The following is a 23,978-nucleotide window of genomic DNA, read 5'->3' as shown; positions in this document are numbered from 1 at the left end:
TGCGCTGGTCGAAGTTCGACAGCATGGCGAAGAGCTCGTCAAGGGTCGCGGGAGTAACACGGGCGTCGAGGGCCGACACCAGTGGCTGATAGTCCGCCTCCAACCCGTGGATGGTGTACGAGATGAGCTCATCGTCCTGGATGGGCTTGCCCTCCGCGGCCAGCTCGTCGGCATAGCCACGCATAGCGGCGAAGTAGGAGGCAACCGAGAGGTTACCCTTCTGCGCGTTGATGAGGGAGGTGCGTATGTTGTTGATGCGACTCGCCGATTGTGACGAGAACATGGCCGCGAGCGTCGTCCAGAGCGCGCCCGCCGTGGTGACCGTGGTCACCGTGACCAGGACCTCTTTGGTGAGGTTATTCAGCAGGTAGACAAGGACCTGCTGGTCCTCCCGTACCCATAAAGGGTGGAGAGGGTTGGCGATGAAGTCTCCTTGCCATCCTTGGTGGTGACGAGGAGCTTGGCCGGCTCCGGGTTGGTGCCGTCGACGTAGCCGAAGACGCCGGCACCGCGCAGCTGAGGTGTGATCTGCGTGCGCCATAGCACGTAGTTCGTGCGTGACAGCTTCTCTGTGACCTGGTTGTTGAGGTTGGGCGAGAAGGCGCCGGAGGAAGACATGGCTAGGCTAGATGGGTTTGACAGAAGCTCTAGATGGGAAAAGGAAAGGCTCTGACTACCATGTGCGAAGCGGAAAACGTCTTGCCTCAATGAGAGGGGACGCCGTACATGTTATAGGCAGGGGTGCGAGACCCTGGTAGCGCGTACAGTTTGGATCTCGTACAGGAGAGAACTTGGAGATCAAGCTAGCTAGAGATAGAATTATGAACTAGAGATAAACCTCCTATCCTAACCTCCAAGATACGTAACAACTCCAGTTAAGATACGGTACACATGCGCACAAGTCATACGACACATACGGCCTGTTTAACAGACATGAGCCATTTGTGGGGTTGCAACAACCAAAAAGGTATGTTGCACTGCACCTGCACAGGAAAGCTGCAGCTTCAGTTCTATCGTTTCTGTTGGTCCTCTCACCTGCATTCACCCCATTCCTACGGGCCCTAAATAACTTTCCTTTGATATTTCATGCCACGGTGACACTTATGTACATATGCCTGCACTCGTTTAACATTTTTTTCCTGAGTAATACAGAAGACTGCCAAAACTACATACACAAGCTTAAACTTACATATGAGAAAATACATACTAACAGAGCAGAGTACCATAACATCTCTTCACCCACATAACATGATGATCACACATAAACAGTTCAACAGCCTAGAGATATTATACCACCCAAAAAATGGCTAAAAGGATAGAGCTGGACATCTTCGAAATATTCAGACAACTGTGACTTTTGGCAGTCTTCAGGGTTGTGCGACCATTGCCATGATTATTTGCACTTTATGGTTTTCTTTTCATGATTATCACGGCAGCAAGTATGCCGTTATTCAATGTTCAGTCTGCAAGGAAAGAAACTGGCATCAAAATACTAACTGGAATCCATTTATTCCTGATGGATTTGCCTGAAAATACAGATCCCCTTCAACCTTTTTTGGTTCCGCTAAACCACCACAACTGATGAGAAGTAGCAGCAACAACATTGCTGGGAATTTGATGCACAAGCACAATGGACTTGTAATTAAGAACTTGAAAACAAAATGTACAGAGCTTGATACAAACTGCTGCAGCTCCAGCTTTTTTCTGTTGATCTCACCAAATTCCTACAAATAATGTAGTAATGTCGTTTAACCCTTTTCTTGCTTCTGAGTGATACAGAAGACTGCCAAACAATGGCACACAGTGTGGATCAACACAGAACATGATAACTTACATGTCAGCAAATACACATGATCACTGAGAGCCAGCTCAACAGCTTGGGAATGCTACCACTGAAAATGGCTAAACTAGACAGCTTCGTAACATTTCGTCAACGCTCGAGCAACCACCAAACACTACCCACGTTCACACAACAATAACAAAGAGGGACCAAGCAACGGTGACTTGAATCTTGCAGGAACCGAGGTCGCACACGCCGTGGCTCGTGCTGGAGCACACCAGCTTGAACTCAGTTGTACCCCGAGCAAGAAAACCAGACAGAGAGGCGTCCATAGCAACCAGCAGTTTCTCTCTTAAATCAACAGAAACAACCCGCCTTGAGAGCTCGATTGCGCCATCCGGGTCGACAACGAAGCAGGACGATCTTGTAGAAATATGTCTTGTTATTTCCAAACAAGACATATTAATCCAAGGCTGGTCCAAAGCAACGCTTATGTGTTCGATTGCTTAGTGGTTCAAGGTTAAAATTAGATAAAACATAAATGTTGGTCAGCTTAACATGCAACTACTCCATAAACACATGGTATTTCGGTACATGAATGAAGGCAACATGCTGTGATTGGGAACATAGTCAGATCAATACCTATAAAAAGAGTGCCCACGGAGGAAGATACTAGGATTTTGATCTCAACGGATTGCCTTGAACTCTGAATCAAACATAAAAAAAAAATCTACAAGCGCAGAGCAGATTAGAAGACCGAAAGTACGAGATTGACTGAAGACGGTAAAAGAAACAGACACACGGATAGATGCACTGTCAGGATGGATGATATCTTAAAGAGCTACTATCTACCCACTCTAATGCATCCATCTTCCATCCTACCAACACAACACAACAATTCTCAAAAGAACTAATTAAGCTTGACGAACGACAACCGACGGCTCCATCCATCATCATGGCCTCGGGCTTCACCACCATGACGTCCCTCCGACCTTCTTCAGTCACACCACAAGCTAACAAGAGACCCCCAGCAGCACATTCCTGAATACTACAAACATCAGTTCTACAGCTCACAAACAAAAACGTTTCTCCTCTGTTTTTTTTTTGCAAGATTTCTCCTCCATTGCTAAAACAGCTGAGCAAAATACTCGGGAGTCCCAGGCTTCTTCAGACTCTCCTCCCTTTTTACTTTTAGCTGGACTTCGAACATGACCGGAGCAAGGTGTATACACGATTGCACGGGATGGGCCCCTTAGCAGCAAGGATCGATCGCCAGAGCTGATGAGCAGTAACAACAACATTCATGGAAAACTTTGATGCAAAATCAAAATTGCCACAAAGGAAACAATGTACAGTAAAGAAGAAAAGAACCTGAAAAGAAAATGTACTGAGGTTGATACAAACTACTGCAGCTTCAGAGTTCCAGTCTGTTTCACAGGAAAGTTGCAATTTCAGCTCCAGTGTTTATGTTGATCTTCTCACCTGCATTTCACCCAATTCTCACAAGCCTAAATAATACAAGACTTGTTTAATCCTTTTTTTCTCCTTTCTGAGTGATACAGAAGACGGCCAAACAACAGCACACAGTGACTGAGGATATGTTAGCATAGAATATGATGCCCACAGCTCACGATGGGAATGGGCCAATGTTACCCATTGGGACACTGGTCCGGCCAATCAAGGCTGATGGGTTCTCTGGATGGCCAACCCTATTTGGCGCGCGGGTCGCTCGTTAGCGACCACGCGCGCACCCCCAGCTCCTGCACGTACATTTTTGGGCCGGCCCAACTAGCTTTTTCCCGGTTTTGAAAAGGTTCTAGAACATTTGTAGACCGTTTTTTTCTCCTTTTTGTGTTTTTTCTTTTCTTTTTTCATTTTTGTTCTTTCCTTTCTTTTTTTCCATGTTCAATTTTTTATTTCCCCTTTTTCGTTTTGTGAACATCTTTCATATTTGTAAACATTTTTTCGAAGTCATGATATTTTTCAAATTTGCGAACCTTTAGTACAGATTCTTGAGCATTTTCCGGATTCATGATTTTTTTTCTTAAATTCGCGAACTTTTTTTAAACTATGAATATTTTCTCAAAACTCATGTACATTTTTTGAATCGACTAAATTTTTTGGGGAGGTATTTTTAAAATTCATGAACATATTTTGTTTGGCGAACTTTTTTTGGTAACGCATGAACTTTTTTGAATTCATGAGTCAGCAAACATTTTTTCAATCAATGAATTGTTTCTGTAATTCATGAACATTTTATTTTATTTTTGTGAGCCTTTTTGAACCGCGAACATTTGTTCAAAATCATGACCATTTGTTGAATTTTTGAACATTTTAAATTCAATAATATTTTTTGAAACAAATCAATTCCGAGAACCTCTTTTAAATGCAAGAATATTTTTTTGAATTCGCGAACAATTTTCAAACTCTTGAACATATTTTTTAAATCTCAAACATTATTTGAAATTTAGAACAATTTTTAAATCCTGAACAATTTTATAGAGAAAAAGGAAAGTAACAAAAAGAAACGAAAATCAGGAGCGCCGCGACCCCATATTGGCGTCCCAAAAACACACGCTAGGTGAGTAGGGGGTGCACGCTAGGTCGCTACACAGCGGCCCACGCGTGAAATAGGATCTCCCTCTCTGGATCGACTTCCTAAAAAAATTGGGCCAGGGGAGCCGGTCATCATCGGCCCACCGGGATAAGCGTGTGAACCCAAAATTTGTTGCCCAAGCTTGTAGTCTTGCTTCCCTAAAACAAAAAAAGCTTGTAGTCTTGCATTACAATGCACATGCATGCCTTTGCAGGGTTGTTACACTAGTGTTTATATGAATTTTTCAAACTATTGACCAAAGATTGCTTTTGTTTCAGAGTTACAAATATGCTACCTTATGACACAAAACACGATTAGACCTTGTTCTCTAGGACGTGCTTATGAAACAAATAGGAGGGCCATGTGTAAACAAACGGGATCCATCTTTGCAAGGTCTCCTCTCCTCAGTCATTGATTTGCAGTAATTCTTCCTTCCAGCATCTGTTTATATACGCACGTCCTAGAGAACAAGATCTAATTGTGTTTTGTGCATATAGCTAGGTCTCTACCACATTATCTTATCATTACCGCCTTTTGGGCTAGCAGAATATATTCTAGATGTCAACTTATATGGAATGTCAAATATGATGATATGCAACTTTATGTTGCATTTTGAATTATATGTTTTTCTTTCCTTAGGATTGGCGAGATCAGAGCATTTTGACTCCTCTGAAAGCAATTCCTGATATGATGCTCATATATGCTTAAAGCTAGCTAGCATGATCCCATATCTTTTCTAAAAGGACATAGAAAGTTGAATTGCTTATCTGATTTACCACATTATCACTTTAGTGATCAAATAGAGGGAACACACTACTGTTTACAGAGCATGGAGTGATAGTTTCATCTTTATAGATAAGCAAAAAAGGATGGATACATGGAATGATCAAGTACGCATGACACAGACCAATTACTAAAGACAGTTTACTCTATAATGCAACATGATATCTATATGCGACCATATATTTGAGTGAAATTCAGGTTAAAAGAAAAACATGATATCCATCCTTTTTTGGTATATTTACATCCCTCCTCTGAATCTTAGTATTGTTTACTCTATAATAATTGGTAGTTGGAAGCAAAATATAGCATATAACATGGTAAATGCCTTTGGTAATGAAAATATACCAATTGCTATTTGAGAACAAAAAGGCTAATCAGTGATCTATATATGTCGATGCATATAGAAAACTCAGATTCCAACTTGGTCACTGTGCAAAGCAATAGGCAAAACAACATTCAAGAACAGATTGAAATCATGAAAAAAAAACCATCTAAAACTTGGATTATTGTGACTATGTGGCTTAAGTAGGCCAAATGTTGAAGAACCAAAGTAAAATATTGGATTTTAAAAATACAAGATATGACACTGTATACAAAAACTGATGTGCAAGTGAAAATTGCTTTTGGAGCTTGGCCTCCATGGAGGCCGTTTTAAAAAAAAATCAAAATTCATTTTATATTTAAAAAAAATACATACAAGGAGGCATAATACACATGTGTGTAAATTTTCAGGACGAAATACGTCCAAATGAGGGCTGTGCAAAAAAGACAAATGTGTGGCTTTTCAACACATGATACTATTCATCCCAAAAGTCCATGATTATCAGATAAAATTCATCACCGCAACAAACACATAATAAAAATCACATCAGATGGATCACAATCATGCAAGCGTCTTCCTTGATTTGCTTTCCTCAAAGGGACACGGAGAGAACACAGGCTCGCCGCACATGCCGGGGGCGTTGCCCGCGAAGCTGTCGCCGCGGAATTGTCCGGTGCTCTTGGGGATAGGTCCGGTAAGGTTGTTGTTGGACACATCGAAGCTCTCGAACCTGGCGAGGTCGAAATCAGGAATGGTGCCTTGGAAGTGGTTGTCGTCGGCGTTGAACCTTATGAGGCCGTGAAGGTGGCTGAGTCCGGCGGGGATCTCGCCGGAGAAGTCGTTCCTTGAGACGTCGAGCGCGTGGAGCTTCCCGAGAGGTTGCCGAGGGAGCTCGGCAGGGCGCCGGAGAGCCAGTTGTGGTCTACGTAGAGGTGGGTGAGTTCCGAGCAGGCCGAGACGCTGGCGGGGAGGCCGCCGCGCAGCGTGTTGTTCTGCAGGCTCACCACGCGGAGCGCCGGCGCGGCGCAGAGCAGCTCCGCGTCGATGGTGCCGTTGAGGCCCAGGGACTGGAGATCGATAGCCTTGATCAGGCCGGCGTCACTCGCGCCGTTTTCGAAGCACCTGACGGTCTCTCCCCACTTCGAGGTGCTGCCGTCGCACGGGTCGGTCGACGCGTCCCAGCCGAGCTCCAGCGGCAACGGCCATGGCAAGGAACTTTGTGGCACAACTCACTGAACCCCGGTGTGCTGAACTGAGACCTCTGATTTTCATTTTACTGACGTGAATTAAGGAGCCCGGGATATCGATATGGCTGCATGCATGGCGCTGGCTGGCACTCGCGGGTCCTTGCAAATTGCAAGTGGACAAGAACGGCGAAGTTTACAAAGGCCGGTGTGCCTTTGGCGGGTGTACTGTGGCCATGGCAACAAGGTGGAGGCACCAGATGCCGGCCGTCTTCCGGCCGGCCGGGGCGACGGCACGAAATGGTAGATTCGTACACGCCTCACGAGTCGCGCCTCGATCATGGATCCGATCATCCAGCCACCGGGGAATCTCTTCGTTTGATAAACTGAACAGGGATCTCATTTGACGTGGTACAAATTTCATAGTAATTTGGAAGGCATGTTGGTTGCGTCCGTGTTGTTTGGTTGATCGGCCGATTCGTTGGTGATTATGTGGAATCAACCAAACGATTACTGGCGGTTGTCGCTCGCTTCTTCATGTACTACAGCTCAACATTTTTTTTCAAGACAAACTTCCAATCTATCTATGATCACTAATGGCAATACAGAGAACACTAAAGGTAATAAAAATTAGAACCATGTTCATGAACCACCTATCGACGACTGGAGCTTAATAGATTTGTGCAATGGTGTGTGTTCACTCTATGTATGACTTATGAGGCTAGTGCTAGGCACCAAGTGGCTGTAGCCAACCAAAAACAGCCGCCTCGTCAGCCCTTGGATGCGCTCAATCACAGCCATCAGATTGTACGCCGGCAGTCCGCCAATGACTCGCTCGTCGCCTCGCTGTGAGCATCTTCTCGCAGAGGACAACACCGATGTGTCCCCTCGGCTGTCACAACACCATCGGTCGTCATAGCACCTCCCTCACAACCTACAGCACTGTATCACCACACTGTCTGGCGTCACAAGACAGTTTACAGCATGGGGGCATCCCTAGGCAACATCGGCTCGTAGCACACGCAACATCCATACCAGCACCGCTCTAGCGTCGCAGCACGTTTTGCAGCATGGGGTCATCCCTAAGCAACATCGCTCGCAGCATACGCAACATCCATAGTAGCACCGCCGGCATATCGCAAGACGGCTGCAGCACGGCTCGCAGCACCGCCGGCCGCGGCACCTTCACAACACCCCCTGTAGGGGAATGTGTTACACACAAAAAAAACGCTAAACAATCACATCCAGTAAAAAAAGACTACTTGTGTGCTTTTTTTGTTGTTGGTTTAATAACTAGAAAAAAATGAATACTTGTGTGCTTTTTCGGTTGCTAGTTTAATGACTAGAACAAAACAGTGAAGCGAACCAAACTTAGAGCATCTCCAGCCGTTGGCCGCGTAAATCGCCGCCTGAGGGCGAGCCGGCGCAAAAAATCAGCCTGGGGCGAGTGGGTTCCCAGCCGCCGACCCCAGGGCCGCCCCCCAGACGCTGTTTATGTTTTTTTTAAAAGAGTATTCAGCAAAGTTCGGCTAAAATTCGGCAAACTGGGCATATATTCGACATGTTCGACAATTTGTTGGAAATATGCCCTAGAGGCAATAATAAAATGGTTATTATTATATTTCCTTGTTCATGATAATTGTCTATTATTCATGCTATAATTGTGTTATCCGGAAATCGTAATACATGTGTGAATACATAGACTATAATATGTCCCTAGTGAGCCTCTAGTTGACTAGCTCGTTGATCAATAGATGGTTACGGTTTCCTGACCATGGGCATTGGATGTCATTGATAACGGGATCACATCATTAGGAGAATGATGTGATGGACAAGACCCAATCCTAAGCATAGCACTAGATCGTGTAGTTCGTTTGCTAAAGCTTTTCTAATGTCAAGTATCATTTCCTTAGACCATGAGATCGTGCAACTCCCGGATGCCGTAGGAATGCTTTGGGTGTACCAAACGTCACAACATAACTGGGTGGCTATAAAGGTGCACTACAGGTATCTCCGAAAGTGTCTGTTGGGTTGGCACAGATCGAGACTGGGATTTGTCACTCCGTATGACGGAGAGGTATCTCTGGTCCCACTCGGTAATGCATCATCATAATGAGCTCAATGTGACCAAGTGGTTGGTCACGGGATCATGCATTACGGTACGAGTAAAGTGACTTGCCGGTAACGAGATTGAACGAGGTATTGGGATACCGACGATCGAATCTCGGGCAAGTAACGTACCGATTGACAAAGGGAATTGTATACGGGATTACTTGAATCCTCGACATCGTGGTTCATCCGATGAGATCATCGAGGAGCATGTGGGAGCCAACATGGGTATCCAGATCCCGGTGTTGGTTATTGACCGAAGAGTTGTCTCGGTCATGTCTGCGTGTCTCCCGAACCCGTAGGGTCTACACACTTAAGGTTCGGTGACGCTAGGGTTGTAGAGATATTAGTATGCGGTAACCCGAAAGTTGTTCGGAGTCCCAGATGAGATCCTGGACATCACGAGGAGTTCCGGAATGGTCCGGAGGTAAAGACTTGTATATAGGAAGTCCAGTTTCGGCCACCGGGAAAGTTTCGGGGTCACCGGTATTGTACCGGGGCAACCGGAAGGGTCCCGGGGGTGCACCGGGTGGGGCCACCTATCCCGGAGGGCCCCATGGGCTGAAGTGGGAAGGGAACCAGCCCCTGGTGGGCTGGTGCGTCCCCCATGGGCCTCCCCCTGCGCCTAGGGTTGGAAACCCTCGGGGTGGGGGCGCCCCACCTGACTTGGGGGGCAAGTTCCCCCCCTTGGCCGCCACCCCCCTTGAGATTGGATCTCTAGGGGGCCGGCGCCCCCCAGGGCCCCTATATAAGGAGGGGGGGGAGGGAGGGCTGCGCACCCAAGCCCCTGGCGCCTCCCTCTCCCCCCGTAACACCTCTCCCTCTCGCTGAGCTTGGCGAAGCCTGCCGAGATCCCCGCTGCTTCCACCACCACGCTGTCGTGCTGCTGGATCTTCATCAACCTCTCCTTCCCCTTGCTGTATCAAGAAGGAGGAGACGTCTCTCCCAACCGTACGTGTGTTGAAAGCGGAGGTGCTGTCCGTTCGGCGCTAGAATCATCGGTGATTTGGATCACGACGAGTATGGCTCCATCAACCCCGTTCTCTTGAATGCTTTAGCTCGCGATCTACAAGGGTATGTAGATGCACTCCTCTCTCTCTCTCGTTGCTAGATGACTCCATAGATTGATCATGGTGATGCGTAGAAAATTTTAAATTTCTGCAACGATCCCCAACAGTGGCATCATGAGCTAGATCTATGCGTAGTTTCTATGCACGAGTAGAACACAAGTTGTTGTGGGCGTGGATCTTGTCAATTTTCTTGCCGTTACTAGTCTTATCTTGAGTCGGCGGCATCGTGGGATGAAGTGGCCCTGACCGACCTTACACGTATGCTTACGTGAGACAGGTTCCACCGACTGACATGCACTAGTTGCATAAGGTGGCTAGCGGGTGTCTGTCTCTCCCACTTTAGTCGGATCGGATTCGATGAAAAGGGTCCTTATGAAGGGTAAATAGAAATTGGCATATCACGTTGTGGTTCTGGCATAGGTAAGAAACGTTCTTGCTAGAAACCTATAGCAGCCACGTAAAAATTTGCAACAACAATTAGAGGACGTCTAACTTGTTTTTGCAGCAAGTGTCATGTGATGTGATATGGCCAGAAGGATGTGATGAATGATATATATGTGATGTATGAGATTGATCATGTTCTTGTAATAAGAATCACGACTTGCATGTCGATGAGTATGACAACCAGTAGGAGCCATAGGAGTTGTCTTAATTTATTGTATGACCTGTGTGTCATTGAATAACGCCATGTAATTACTTGACTTTATTGCTAAACCGTTAGACATAGTAGTAGAAGTAATAGTTGGCGAGACAACTTCATGAAGACACGATGATGGAGATCATGATGATGGAGATCATGGTGTCATGCCGGTGACGATGATGATCATGGCGCCCCGAAGATGGAGATCAAAAGGAGCAAGATGATATTGGCCATATCATGTCACTATTTGATTGCATGTGATGTTTATCATGTTTTTACATCTTATTTGCTTAGAACGACGGTAGCAAAAATAAGATGAACCCTCGTTAAAATTTCAAGAAAGTGTTCCCCCTAACTGTGCACCGTTGCGAAGGTTCGTTGTTCCGAAGCACCACGTGATGATCGGGTGTGATAGGTTCTAACGTTCGCATACAACGGGTGTAGGCCAGATTTACACACGCAATACACTTAGGTTGACTTGACGAGCCTAGCATGTACAGACATGGCCTCGGAACACAAGAGACCGAAAGGTCAAACATGAGTCGTATAGCAGATACGATCAACATGAAGATGTTCACCGATGATGACTAGTCCGTCTCACGTGATGATCGGACACGGCCTAGTTGACTCGGATCATGTATCACTTAGATGACTAGAGGGATGTCTGTCTGAGTGGGAGTTCATTAATAATTTGATTAGATGAACTTAATTATCATGAACTTAGTCTAAAACCTTTACAATATGTCTTGTAGATCAAATGGCCCACACTAATGTCAACCTCAACTTCAACGCGTTCCTAGAGAAAACCAAGCTGAAAGACGATGGTAGCAACTATACGAACTGGGTCTGGAACTTGAGGATCATCCTCATAGCTGCCAAGAAAGCATATGTCCTGGAAGCACCGCTAGGTGAAGCACCCGTCCCAGCAAACCAAGACGTTATGAACGCCTGGCAAACTCGTGCTGATGATTACTCCCTGGTTCAGTGCGGCATGCTTTACAACTTAGAACCGGGGCTCCAAAAGCGTTTCGAGCAGCACGGAGCATATGAGATGTTCCAAGAGCTGAAAATGGTTTTCCAAGCTCATGCCCGGGTCAAGAGATATGAAGTCTCCGACAAGTTCTACAGTTGTAAGATGGAGGAGAATAGTTCCGTCAGCGAACACATACTCAAAATGTCTGGGTTGCACAACCGCTTGTCTCAGCTAGGAGTTAATCTCCCGGATGACGCGGTTGTTGACAGAATCCTTCAGTCGCTTCCACCTAGCTACAAGAGCTTTGTGATGAACTTCAATATGCAGGGGATGGAGAAAACCATTCCTGAGTTATATTCGATGCTGAAATCAGCGGAGGTGGAGATCAAAAAGGAACATCAAGTGTTGATTGTGAATAAAACCACTAAGTTCAAGAAGGGCAAGGGTAAAAAGAGCTTCAAGAAGGACGGCAAGGGAGTTGCCGCGCCCGGTAAGCAAGCTGCCGGGAGGAAGCCAAAGAATGGACCCAAGCCTGAGACTGAGTGCTTTTATTGCAAGGGAAACGGTCAGTGGAAGCGGAACTGCCCCAAGTACTTAGCGGAAAAGAAGGCCGGCAACACCAAAGGTATATGTGATATACATGTTATTGATGTGTACCTTACCAGTATTCGTAGTAGCTCCTGGGTATTTGATACCGGTGCCGTTGCTCATATTTGTAACTCAAAACAGGAGCTGCGGAATAAACGGAGACTGGCGAAGGACGAGGTGACGATGCGCGTCGGGAATGGTTCCAAGGTCGATGTGATCGCCGTCGGCACGCTACCTCTACATTTACCTACGGGATTAGTTTTAAACCTCAATAATTGTTATTTAGTGCCAGCTTTGAGCATGAACATTGTATCTGGATCTCGTTTAATGCGAGATGGCTACTCATTTAAATCTGAGAATAATGGTTGTTCTATTTATATGAGAGATATGTTTTGTGGTCATGCCCCGCTGGTCAATGGTTTATTCTTAATGAATCTCGAACGTGATGTTACACATGTTCATAGTGTGAATGCCAAGAAATGTAAGGTTGGTAATGATAGTCCCACATACTTGTGGCACCGCCGACTTGGTCACATTGGTGTCAAACGCATGAAGAAACTCCATGCAGATGGACTTTTGGAGTCTCTTGATTATGAATCATTTGACACGTGCGAACCATGCCTCATGGGCAAAATGACCAAGACTCCGTTCTCCAGAACAATGGAGCGAGCAACCAACTTATTGGAAATCATACATACTGATGTATGCGGTCCAATAAGCGTTGAGGCTCGCGGTGGCTATCGTTATGTTCTCACCCTCACTGATGACTTGAGTAGATATGGGTATGTCTACTTGATGAAACACAAGTCTGAGACCTTTGAAAAGTTCAAGGAATTTCAGAGTGAGGTAGAGAACCAACGTGACAGGAAAATAAAGTTCTTATGATCAGATCGTGGAGGGGATTATTTGAGTCACGAATTTGGCACACACTTAAGGAAATGTGGAATTGTTTCACAACTCATGCCGCCTGGAACACCTCAGCGTAATGGTGTGTCTGAACGTCGTAATCGCACTCTATTGGATATGGTGCGATCTATGATGTCTCTTACCGATCTACCACTATCTTTTTGGGGTTATGCTTTAGAGACTGCCGCATTCACTTTAAATAGGGCTCCGTCGAAATCTGTTGAGACGACACCGTATGAATTATGGTTTGGGAAGAAACCTAAGCTGTCGTTTCTGAAAGTTTGGGGATGCGATGCTTATGTCAAGAAACTTCAACCTGAAAAGCTCGAACCCAAGTCGGAAAAATGTGTCTTCATAGGATACCCGAAGGAAACCATTGGGTATACCTTCTACCTCAGATCCGAAGGCAAGATCTTCGTTGCCAAGAACGGGTCCTTTCTGGAGAAAGAGTTTCTCTCGAAACAAGTAAGTGGGAGGAAAGTGGAACTTGATGAGATGACTCTTCTCGAACCAGAGAGTAGCGCAGCACAAGAAAATGTTTCTGTGGTGCCTGCACCGAGTAGAGAGGAAGTTAATGATGACAATCATGATCAAGTTACCACTGAGCTTCATAGGTCCACAAGGACACGTTCCGCACCAGAGTGGTACGGCAACCCTGTCCTGGAAATCATGTTGTTAGACAACGGTGAACCTTCAAACTATGAAGAAGCCCATAACACCCGATGTGCAGACGTACAACATCTTGATCTCATCCCTGTGCCGAGCCGGCAAGTTTGAGCTCGCCAAGTTCGTCTTCAGTTGCAACGGGTTTGTGGCGGACACCGTCACCTGTAACATTCTGATCCATCAGTTCTACGGTGCTGGAAAGGAGGGTGAGCTTGGGTTCTTGTTCTCCGATGTTGACGCAGGGAAGATTACCCCAGATACAATCACATACAACACGCTGGTCGATTGCCTCTTTAGGTCTGGGAGGAGGACCGAGGCTGCCAATCTGGTCAGGCACATCGATGGCGGCTACCCTGCGGAGCCCGTAGCGCATCTGGCTTTCTGGTTGGTTAGGAGCGGAAATGTTCGAGAGGCTTTGAGTCTGTTTGATGACATGCTAGTGAAAGGAGTCGCTTTAGATGCTATGGTTTTCGCCAATGTGATCAAGGCATTCTGCAGAAAGGGTCCAGGGGAGTGCACAGATATGACACAGCTGTGCTCTGTGCTGGATAGGATGCTTGGGATTGGATGATCCTTATCTTGCTCTCTTGCTGATATTGGTTGGTCTCATTTTTGAACCTGTCCTGTTGTATCACTAGGAGATAGCAACTGCAAGTAAAACACCTGGTATACTGAAATCTGTTATGTTACTTTGTTCAAATTTTTTGCTTTGGTAGCAAATGATGTTCTAACTTGGTATCTTGTGTCAACAGTTCTGGTCATCTAATTCGTCAACAGCAGAACTTAGCAAGCCATAGGAAGTTCCAACAAGGATGTCCGAATTTCCATCACCATCCAAATCAACCACAGTTGGAGATGAATATGCATGGGCACAGAAGTTCCTGTCTTCGATACTCAAATCGAGGTCTGCTGTCCATTTAACGTGTTTTGTGTCAAGGTTAAAAAGAACTATAATGCTTGCAATATATTTCCCTATGTCAATCCTTCCTAGCTCTTTTAAATGCTATGCGTTATCATAGCTTCTAGACTGCAAAAGGTACGCCACCACGGTAACACAGGCAAGATATAATGAAAGTGCTCATGTTGTGGCTGAAAGTTCTGCATTAAGAAAAAAACATTTCAATCATATCCAAAAGATAGCACAGCAAGATAAACAAACACCTAGCTTCTGCTTTAGCACCTTCGGTTCATTACTGGAACAAGCATGAAGCAGAACAAAAACAATCAAAGCAAAGCATAAAATTAGTCAGGTAAGCAAATGCACAATCTAACTGAGACTAGCTACGAAGCACCATCATCAACCAACCAGTCCATGGTAAGAGAGAACAAAGGGGTCCTATTTTTGGAAAATTAATCTCAGAGAGCATTAATGACGCACATGCATGCAACATAGGACATCACAGATAAACTGACGTTCAGAGATTCTTATTTATAAGTCATCATCCCGATGTCATGAGCTGATGAGCAACACGTACGAAATGCATTAGTAGCAGAGAAAGCAGCCGCACTCGTGGCTAAAGAAGCAAGATACAGCAACAACCATTTCTTGTACACCGTTGTTGTCAATGTCTGCAATTACCTGTAGAAAGAATGTCAAACCAAGTAACCAACTCAAGAACATTAATAGAACAAACATCAAATATATGTAGAAAAAGGTTCTCTTACTGGGGTCGACAATATGTGAGCATATATGTGCACATAATCTTCCGCTTTCTCATGCTCTTGTTTCTGTACAATCCTCGTCTCCCCACGTGGTATCGTCAACATAATCATCATAATCATAACTGCACTCTTCAGGGAGATAACATACATCGTAATCATAACTGTACTCTTGAGGGAGGTCTTCTGCATCCCGAAACAAATCGAATGATGCATTAGCTTCCTCGTCTAAGGCTCATCATTTTCAACAGTTGCTTCTCCTGTTGTCCCCGCATCATTTCCATGAGTTTCTTCTGCATTTCCCGTTTGATCATCACTTTTATCTGCTGTTTGAAGCAACCTTCTTTGTCGTGGTGTTCAGATTATTCGGTAACTCCATATTCTCTTTTCCAGTGGTAGAATTAGGCTTTATTTCGGCCGACAGTAGCTCAGATGGATGTTTCAAGGGATCAGCTCCCTGCACTGTGTTGGTCAGGAAACGTCATAATGCATCCTTCCTGCATCTACACACCCACAGCACAGCCGTATGGATAATCCACTATCCACATCAGAGTAATGCAATGATTATTGTGTGCATGTAACATCAATTTTCTTTAAAGCCTTATCAATCCTCATACTGGTTAGTGGTGACAACAGACTAATTGTACATTTGTTTATACTAACTCAAATATGTGAAGAAGTGAACTGTACAATCAAATTTCTTCGTCTTCTTCTTTTCTGACCTCCACTCATAGCTACCATGGAGCTAAAACCCAATCTTTCTTGTGTGTGAAAAACCTAACAGCAAAAAGCGTGTAAATTACACATGGCCCTCCTATTTGTTTGTGCCCTTTCTGGCTTCGGTTGAAAAACCCAAAATACAAAAGCAATAACCCAAACAAATAGCAAGTATTGTGCCGAGAGGCTCCGGTTAAAAAAAATATATTCCACTTCTTTTTCATGGGACACATGTAACAGAAAAATAAAGAATAACACATATTAGTTACACCCTCTGTTCCTATGCGTAAATCGTAAATTTCCGAGCACCCCCAAATAGGGCCATTATGCACAGTGAACTGCCTGCATTCACATATTTTGCATTGCTAGTCTGCCTACGAATACAGAACTGTACTAATTCTAGAAAAAAAGTGACGAAGAAACTACTGCATATTGGGGAATCAGCTGGCCAAAAGTTAGATTTTATGATGATGATGTTTTGTAAAGCCAGAAAGCCAGATGTCATTGTCAATGACAAGGACACTATGCACAACTAACCAGGCTTAGTGGGCTTATTTCTCCTCTTTTACAATCTTTCATACCATCACAAAAGCCCCTCGAGTTAGAAGATGGTATCCTCCATTTTGTACATCTTCACGATCACACCGAGCAATTTTCTCCATGCATGGAACATGAACATGAACATGAACATCAGCATGCATTGATTTATGAAAGAGACAGCCTAGCATGGGCGGCAAGAGTTACTCAGGCTAGCCAAGGAGACTGCCCATGAAACCACACCCCAAGGCCAATAGCCTTGAGGGAGGAACAAGACACAGGCAAGTCATTCTTGGCTATCAGAGATAAGGCCCTTGCAGCCATGTAAGGCTTGCTCTCTGCTAATGCGTTACCACTACTGAACTTCGGTCTCTTCAGTTATAGGTTTGCAGTGTTTCTTCCATCCAGCATCTATTTATATGTGCACGTCCTAGGGAACAAGATCTAATGGTCGTGTTTGGTGCTTGTAGGCCTCTACCAAAGTATCTTATCATTACCGGCTTTTGGGTTAGCAGAATATATTCTAGATGCCAACGTATATGGTTTGTCAAATATCATGATATATAACTACTTTATATTGCATTTTGAATTATAGAGATGAGAGCATATTGACTCCTCTGAAAGCGATTCCTGATATGATGCTCAAATCTGCTTAAAGCTAGCTAGCATGATCAATCCCATATCTTTGCTAAAAGGACATGGAAAGTTGAATTGCCCACCTAATTAACCACATTATCACTATAGTGATCAAACAGAGGGAACACACTACTCTTTACACAGCATGGAGTGATAATTTCGTCTTTAGATAAGCAATAAAGGATGGAAACATGACCAAATGGAGCGATAATTATGTGCATCATATGTGCAGGCCAAATGGAGCTCAGGTTCACACTAAAGCAACCAGATCAACATGTATCAGGATTGGGAATCACATTCTTCTGCTTATAGAACACCAGATTCAAATACGATGAGTTCACTACATTTTATAGATCAACTAGCAGAGGATCCAGTGGAGTGCACTGATATGATTTAACTCTGTGTTCTGTGCTGGATAGGATGCTTTGGCTCTGATGGTTCTCTTTAGCCACTTTAGATGGCAGTGGCCTCAATTCTGAACTTGTACTGTTGTATCAGCAGCAGACGGAAATCGATAGTAAAACACCATTTTGGTCTTCTTTATGCAGTACATATATCAGCATAATATAATCTGTCACACAGAAATCTGTTATGTTCCTTTCTTCAAATTTCCTTTTAATGTCAAAGCATGCTCTAACTTGGTATCAATATGTCAAAAGTTTTGACCATCTGATTTGGTATCATTGTCAAAGCTCTAACTTGTTACTCTTGGCAGCCTTCAGAGTCGTTGGACCCGATCAACTGTATGTCATAGGACTTGCTTATATTTCTGGCTAGTCACATTTTCACTAGAGATATTCTTCTTTCACGATTAACATGGCAGTGAATATGTCGTTGTCTAACGAAATATTCACGCTGCAAGGAAAGAAATGGGCTTAAAAGTACCAGCTGGAATATATATATATATTCCTGATAGATAGATGTTGTAACCATCGTAATTCGTAGCCATTTGTGCGCTCTAGTTATAATAAATCATTGTACGTATGTCTTTCTGATGCCACTTAACCTTTACATCGGTTAATCTTCTTACTACAAATGCTTAGTCCACTGGCTTACAGGTGCTAGCGACAGGAGCCATTTGTGGGGTTGCAACAACCAACAAGGTATGCTGCACTGCACTGGAAAGCGGCAGCTTCAGCTCCAGTGTTTCTGTTGGTCTTCTCACCTGAATTCACCCCATTCGTACTGGCCTAAATAACTTTCTGCTGATACTTCGCGTGACAGTGACACTTATGTACAAATGCCTGAACTTGTTAAACCCTTTTTGTTTCCTGGGTGATACAGAAGACTGCCAACACAACAGGCACATATTATGAATAACATAGAGCATGATACTTAATTATAACATACACAAGTTTACACATACATCTGAGAAAATACACACTTCCTCCGTAAAGAAATATAAGAGCCTTTAGAACTTTACGGAGGGAGTACTAACAAAGGAGAGTACCATAATATCTCTTCCCCACATAACATGATGATCACACAGAAAAAGCTCAACAGCCTAGGGATATTGCTACCCAAAAAATGGCTGAAAGGACAGAGCTGGACAGCTTCGAAGTATTCAGACAACTGTTACTCTTAACAGTTTCATGGTTGTGCAACCAACTGTATACTTACACTCCCATCCATTCACATTTGCAGTATATATATGTTGTTTCTTCACGATTACCACGGCAGCGAGTATGCTGTTGTGTTCGGTGAAATAGTCATGTTGTAAGGAAAGCAACTGGTTTCAAAATTCAAACTTGAACCCACGCATTCCTGATAGATGTGCGTGAAATTTACAGACCCCCTTCAACTTTTTTTGGGTTCCATTAAACCACCAGAACTGACGAGAAGCAACAACAGTATTCCTGGGAAACTTTGAGGCACAATGCAAATAAGAACTTGAAAACAAAATGTACTGAGCTTGATATGAACTGCTGTGATTTTTCTGTTGATCTCACCTGCATTCACCCAAATCCTCCTACAAGCTTAAATAATGCAATGCTTAATCCTTTTTGGCTTCCTGGGTGATACAGAAGACTGGCACACAGTGTGGATCAACATAGAACATGATACACTTACAACAGGCACAAGCTTACATCTGAGCAAATAAACATTTACAAAGGTGAGTACCATAACATTAGCTGAGTGTCATAACATGATCATACACAAACAGTTCAACTTACCGCTAATAATAAAGAAGCGTACTGATTTTAGAAAAAAGTGATGAAGAACTGTACTGCATATTGGGGAATCAGCTGGCCAAAAGTTAGATTTGCTGATGATGATGTTCTGTAAAGCCAGAAAGCCACATGTCATTGTCAATGCCTCAATGGCTAGGACACTATGCACAACTAACCAGGCTTAGTGGGCATATTTCTCCTCTTCTATGTTTTTTTTATACCATCACGAAACCCCCTCGAGTTAGAAGATGGTATCCTCCATTTTGTACATCTTGACAACCGCACCGAGCTAATTTTGTCAATGCATGGAACATGGACATGAACATCAGCATGCATTGATTTATGAAAGAGACAGCCTAGCATGGGCGGCAAGAGCCACTCAGGCTAGCCAAGGAGACTGCCCATGAAACCACACCCCAAGGCCAATTAAGCCTTGAGGGAGGAACAAGACATAGGCAAGTCATCCCTGGCTATCAGAGATGAGGCCCTTGCAGCCATGTAAGGCTTGCTCTCTGCTGATGCATTAGCATTACTGAACTTCGGTCTCTTCAGTTCTTGGCGCTCAGTGTTTCTTCCATCCAACATCTATTTATATACGCAATTCCTAGAGAACAAGATCTAGTCATGTTTGGTGCATGTAGGCCTCTGCCAGGGCATCTTATCATAACCGCCTTTTGGGCCAGCAGAATATATTGTAGGCGTCAACTTATATGGAATGTCAAATATCATGATATACAACTTTATGATGCATTTTGACTTATATGATTTTTCCTTGGGATTTGTGAGGTGGGGGCATATTGACTCCTCTGAAAGCGATTCCTGATATGATGCTCAAATCTGCTTAAAGCTAGCCAGCATGCTTAATCCCATATCTTTGCTAAAAGGACACGAAAAGTTGAATTGCTTATCTGATTTACCACATTATATCACTACAGTGGTCAAACTGAGCGAACACACTACTCTTTACATAGCATGGAGCGATTATTTCTTTTTTTTTTGCGCATGATGGAGAGATTATTTCGTCTTTAGATAATTTGAACGTATTTTAATCTTAAAAACCAAGCTACTCTGTTGACAGATATAAAATGTACCCCCTCTGTAAAGAAATATAAGAGCTTTTAGATCACTACTTTAGTGATTTAAACGCTCTTATATTTGTTTACGGAGGGAGTAGTAACCATTCTATTAAATAAATATGCATTGTGCTCCCTGTATGGTGTTTTTCCAGCGGTTTTAAGAATTAACATGCCAGTGAAATTCAGGGTAAAAGCAAAAGTATTAGCATCGCTGATATCTAATGCCACATGACATCTATGTGGACAAGTTCGAAGCTATTTCCAGTTGTATCAGAGATGAACAGATGTTCCAAACGACAATTTTGCAGAAGCCATACATGGATCCCATGATTGTTCTGTGAATCTCAGGCGATACTCGTTTTTTGTCGCAACTTTGACTGTAAGGAGCTATCATAAAACTACGATTCTAAGAGGTGTCGGTGAAGTTCTTGCTGTTTTTAATTTTTTTGCCTTCATGATTATCACAGCAACGAGTATGCCGTTGTTTAATGAAATAGTCATGCTGCAACATATGACATGCTTATAGTTCTGGCGAGTCACATTTTCACTAGATATATGTGTGATAGATGTTTTAATATACCTTTGGTCCAGCCATTTGCTCTAGTTATATTACATCATTATTAAGCTCTTGTTGATTTCACTTATAATAAAATTTACATCCATTAATCTTCTTCACACAAATGCTTGATCCACAGGCTTACATTGCAGTGCAACAAGGTACGGTTGAAATTCTCTTTGGTCTGGGACTTGTAGAAGTCCATCCATCCACAACATCATAGACCCAGGTTCTACCTCTGCGACTGAAGATTACTTTTCTTTTTGGTTGTATTAAACTACCAGAACTGATGAGAAATAACAACATTCCCGGGAAACTTCGATGCAGAATCTACCAAAATGGACGACCCTTGGCTTGTAAAGAACACTTCAAAACAAAATGGACCAAAACTGCTGGAGTTTCAGCGTTTCAGTCTGCTTCACAGGAAAGCTGCAGCTGCAGCTTCAGCTCCAGCGTTTCTGTTCATCCTCTCACCTGCATTCACCCATTCCTACACGCCTAAATAACTTTCTGCTGATATTTCGCGGTGTCTGCACGTCGACAATGGTGCTTTTGTACATAAGCCTGCACTTGTTTAACCCTTTTTTTATTTCCTGAGTGATACAGAAGACTACCAAAATAACAACACTTGCAACATACACAAGTTTACACATACATCTGAGAAAGTACATAAGTAGTACTAACAAAGGAGAGTACCATAACATATCTTCACCCACATAACATGATGATCACACAGAAACAGTTGAACAGCCTAGGGATACTACCACCCAAAAATGACTAAAAGGACAGAGCTTCGAAATATTCAGACAACTGTGACTCTTGGCAGTCTTCAGGGTTGTGCGACCATTGTCATGATTATTTGCACTTCATAATTTTCTTTCCATGATTATCATGGCAGCGAGTATGTCGTTGTTCAATGAAATAGTCAGTCTGCAAGGTAAGGAACTGGCATCAAAATACTAATTTGGAACCCATTTATTCCTGGTAGATGTGCCTGAAAATTACAGATCCCCTTGATAACCTTTTTGGTTCTATTAGAAAAGAAGTGATGAGAAGTAACAGCAACATTCCTGGGAAACTATGATGCACAATGGACAGCCCTGGGACTTTATGATTAAGAACTTGAAAACAAAATGTATAGAGCTTGATACAAACTGATGCAGCTTTGGCGTTTTTTCTGTTGATCTCACCTGCATTTCACCAAATTCCTACGAGACCAAATAATGTAATGTTTAATCCTTTTCTTGCTTCCTGAGCGATACAGAAGACTGCCAAACAATGGCACACAGCATGGATCAACATAGAACATGATACTTACAACAGGAACAAGTTTACATCTCAGAAAATAAATATGATCATGCAGAAACAGTACAACAGCTTAGGGATACTACCACTGGCTAAATTGGACAGCTTTGTAACATAGCTCTAGCAACCACCAAAGAACTACCCACACAATCTACGTTCACACGACAATAACAAAGAGGGACCAAGCAACGACGACTTGATTCTTCTCGCCTATGCCGGAGGTGAGAGCAATGACTATTCCTCGGTGGTTCTCCGGCCACGACCCCTCCACGACCTTCAAGCTGATTGTGGCCTCGACAACTAATTTTAGAAAAAAGGATGACGAAACTGTACTGTATATTGGGGAATCAGCTGGCCAAAAGTTAGATTTTATGAGATGATGTTTTGTAAAGCCAGATGTCATTGTCAATGACAAGGACACTATGCACAACTAACCAGGCTTAGTGGGCTTATTTCTCCTCTTTTATAATCTCACATACCATCACGTACTCCCTCCGTCCCATAATATAAGAGCGTTTTTGACACTACACTAGTGTAATAAACGCTCTTATATTATGGGACGGAGGGAGTACAAAAAAACCTCAAGTTAGAAGATGGTACATCTTCGCGACCACACCAAACTAACTTTCTCCATGCATGGAACATGAAGATCATCATGCATTGATTTATGAAAGAGAAGAAATTTCAGCCTAGCATGGTCGGCAGGAGCCACTCAGGCTAGCCAAGAAGACTGCCCATGAAACCACACCCCAAGGCCAATTAAGCCTTGAGGGAGGAACAAGACACAGGCAAGTCATTCTTGGCTATCAGAGATAAGGCCCTTGCAGCCATGTAAGGCTTGCTCTTCGCTCATGCATTACCACTACTGAACTTCGGTGTCTTCAGTTCTTGGTTTGCATTATTTCTGCCATTCAGCGTCTATTTATATAGGCCCATCCAAGAGAACAAGATCTAACCGTGTTCGGTGCATGTAGGCCTCTACCATAGTATCGTATCATAACCACCTTTTGGGCTAGCAGAATATATTGTAGGCGTCAACTTATATGGAATGTCAAATATCATGATATATATACAACTTTATGTTGCATTTTGACTTGTATGATTTTTCCTTGGGATTTGTGAGGTGGGAGCATATTGACTCCTCTCAAAGCGATTCCTGATATGATGCTCAAATCTGCTTAAAGCTAGCCAGCATGATCAATCCCATATCTTTGCTAAAAGGACACGAAAAGTTGAATTGCTTATCTGATTTACCACATTATATCACTATAGTGATCAAACAGAGCGAACGCACTACTCTTTACACAGCATGGAGCAATAATTTCGTCTTTAGATGATTAAAAAAGGATGGAATCACTTACTGGGTTTTGGTTGTAGGCGCAGCTCACTATTTTGTCATTTCATTCTTTTTTTTTAATTAGGTGTGGTAGAGGGGGGATGTAAGAGCTTAGTGGGTTTTAACTCTTATGGAAACATGGGATATGAGCAAAATTGTTGGGTAAAAATCGCCCAGAGCCCAGTGATTCCACGGTTTGATAGGTGAGGACATGCAATAAAATTATGTGTGTGCACCATATGTGCAGGCCAAATGGAGCTCAGCTTCACACTAAAGCAACCAGACCAACTTGTATCAGGATTGGGTATCTTCTTCTGCTTACAGAACACCAGATTCAAATATGATGAGTCCACTATATTTTGTAGATC

General features: G+C 43.5%; 1 protein-coding gene and 1 pseudogene across 3 annotated transcripts in view; one reads left to right on the top strand and one right to left on the bottom strand.

The window, feature by feature from the left end:
• LOC123055192 (pentatricopeptide repeat-containing protein At3g09060) overlaps positions 1 to 17,702 on the top strand; it is a 34,145-nt gene extending 16,443 nt beyond the window's left edge. The window contains exons 2-4 of one of the 3 annotated variants that reach the window (XM_044479173.1): positions 13,676 to 14,216; positions 14,370 to 14,521; positions 17,399 to 17,702. In XM_044479173.1, the coding sequence (XP_044335108.1) occupies positions 13,676 to 14,188 (513 nt within the window). In that variant the 3' untranslated portion in view covers positions 14,189 to 14,216; positions 14,370 to 14,521; positions 17,399 to 17,702. The other 2 variants (XM_044479168.1, XM_044479169.1) reach the window with 2 other exon arrangements.
• Positions 14,363 to 23,978, bottom strand: part of LOC123056117 (protein DEFECTIVE IN EXINE FORMATION 1-like) — a 174,656-nt pseudogene continuing 165,040 nt past the window's right edge.

This window comes from Triticum aestivum, chromosome 2D (assembly GCF_018294505.1).
Source record: "Triticum aestivum cultivar Chinese Spring chromosome 2D, IWGSC CS RefSeq v2.1, whole genome shotgun sequence".
Lineage (NCBI taxonomy): Eukaryota > Viridiplantae > Streptophyta > Magnoliopsida > Poales > Poaceae > Triticum > Triticum aestivum.
This window is presented reverse-complemented; position numbering and strand designations above follow the sequence as displayed.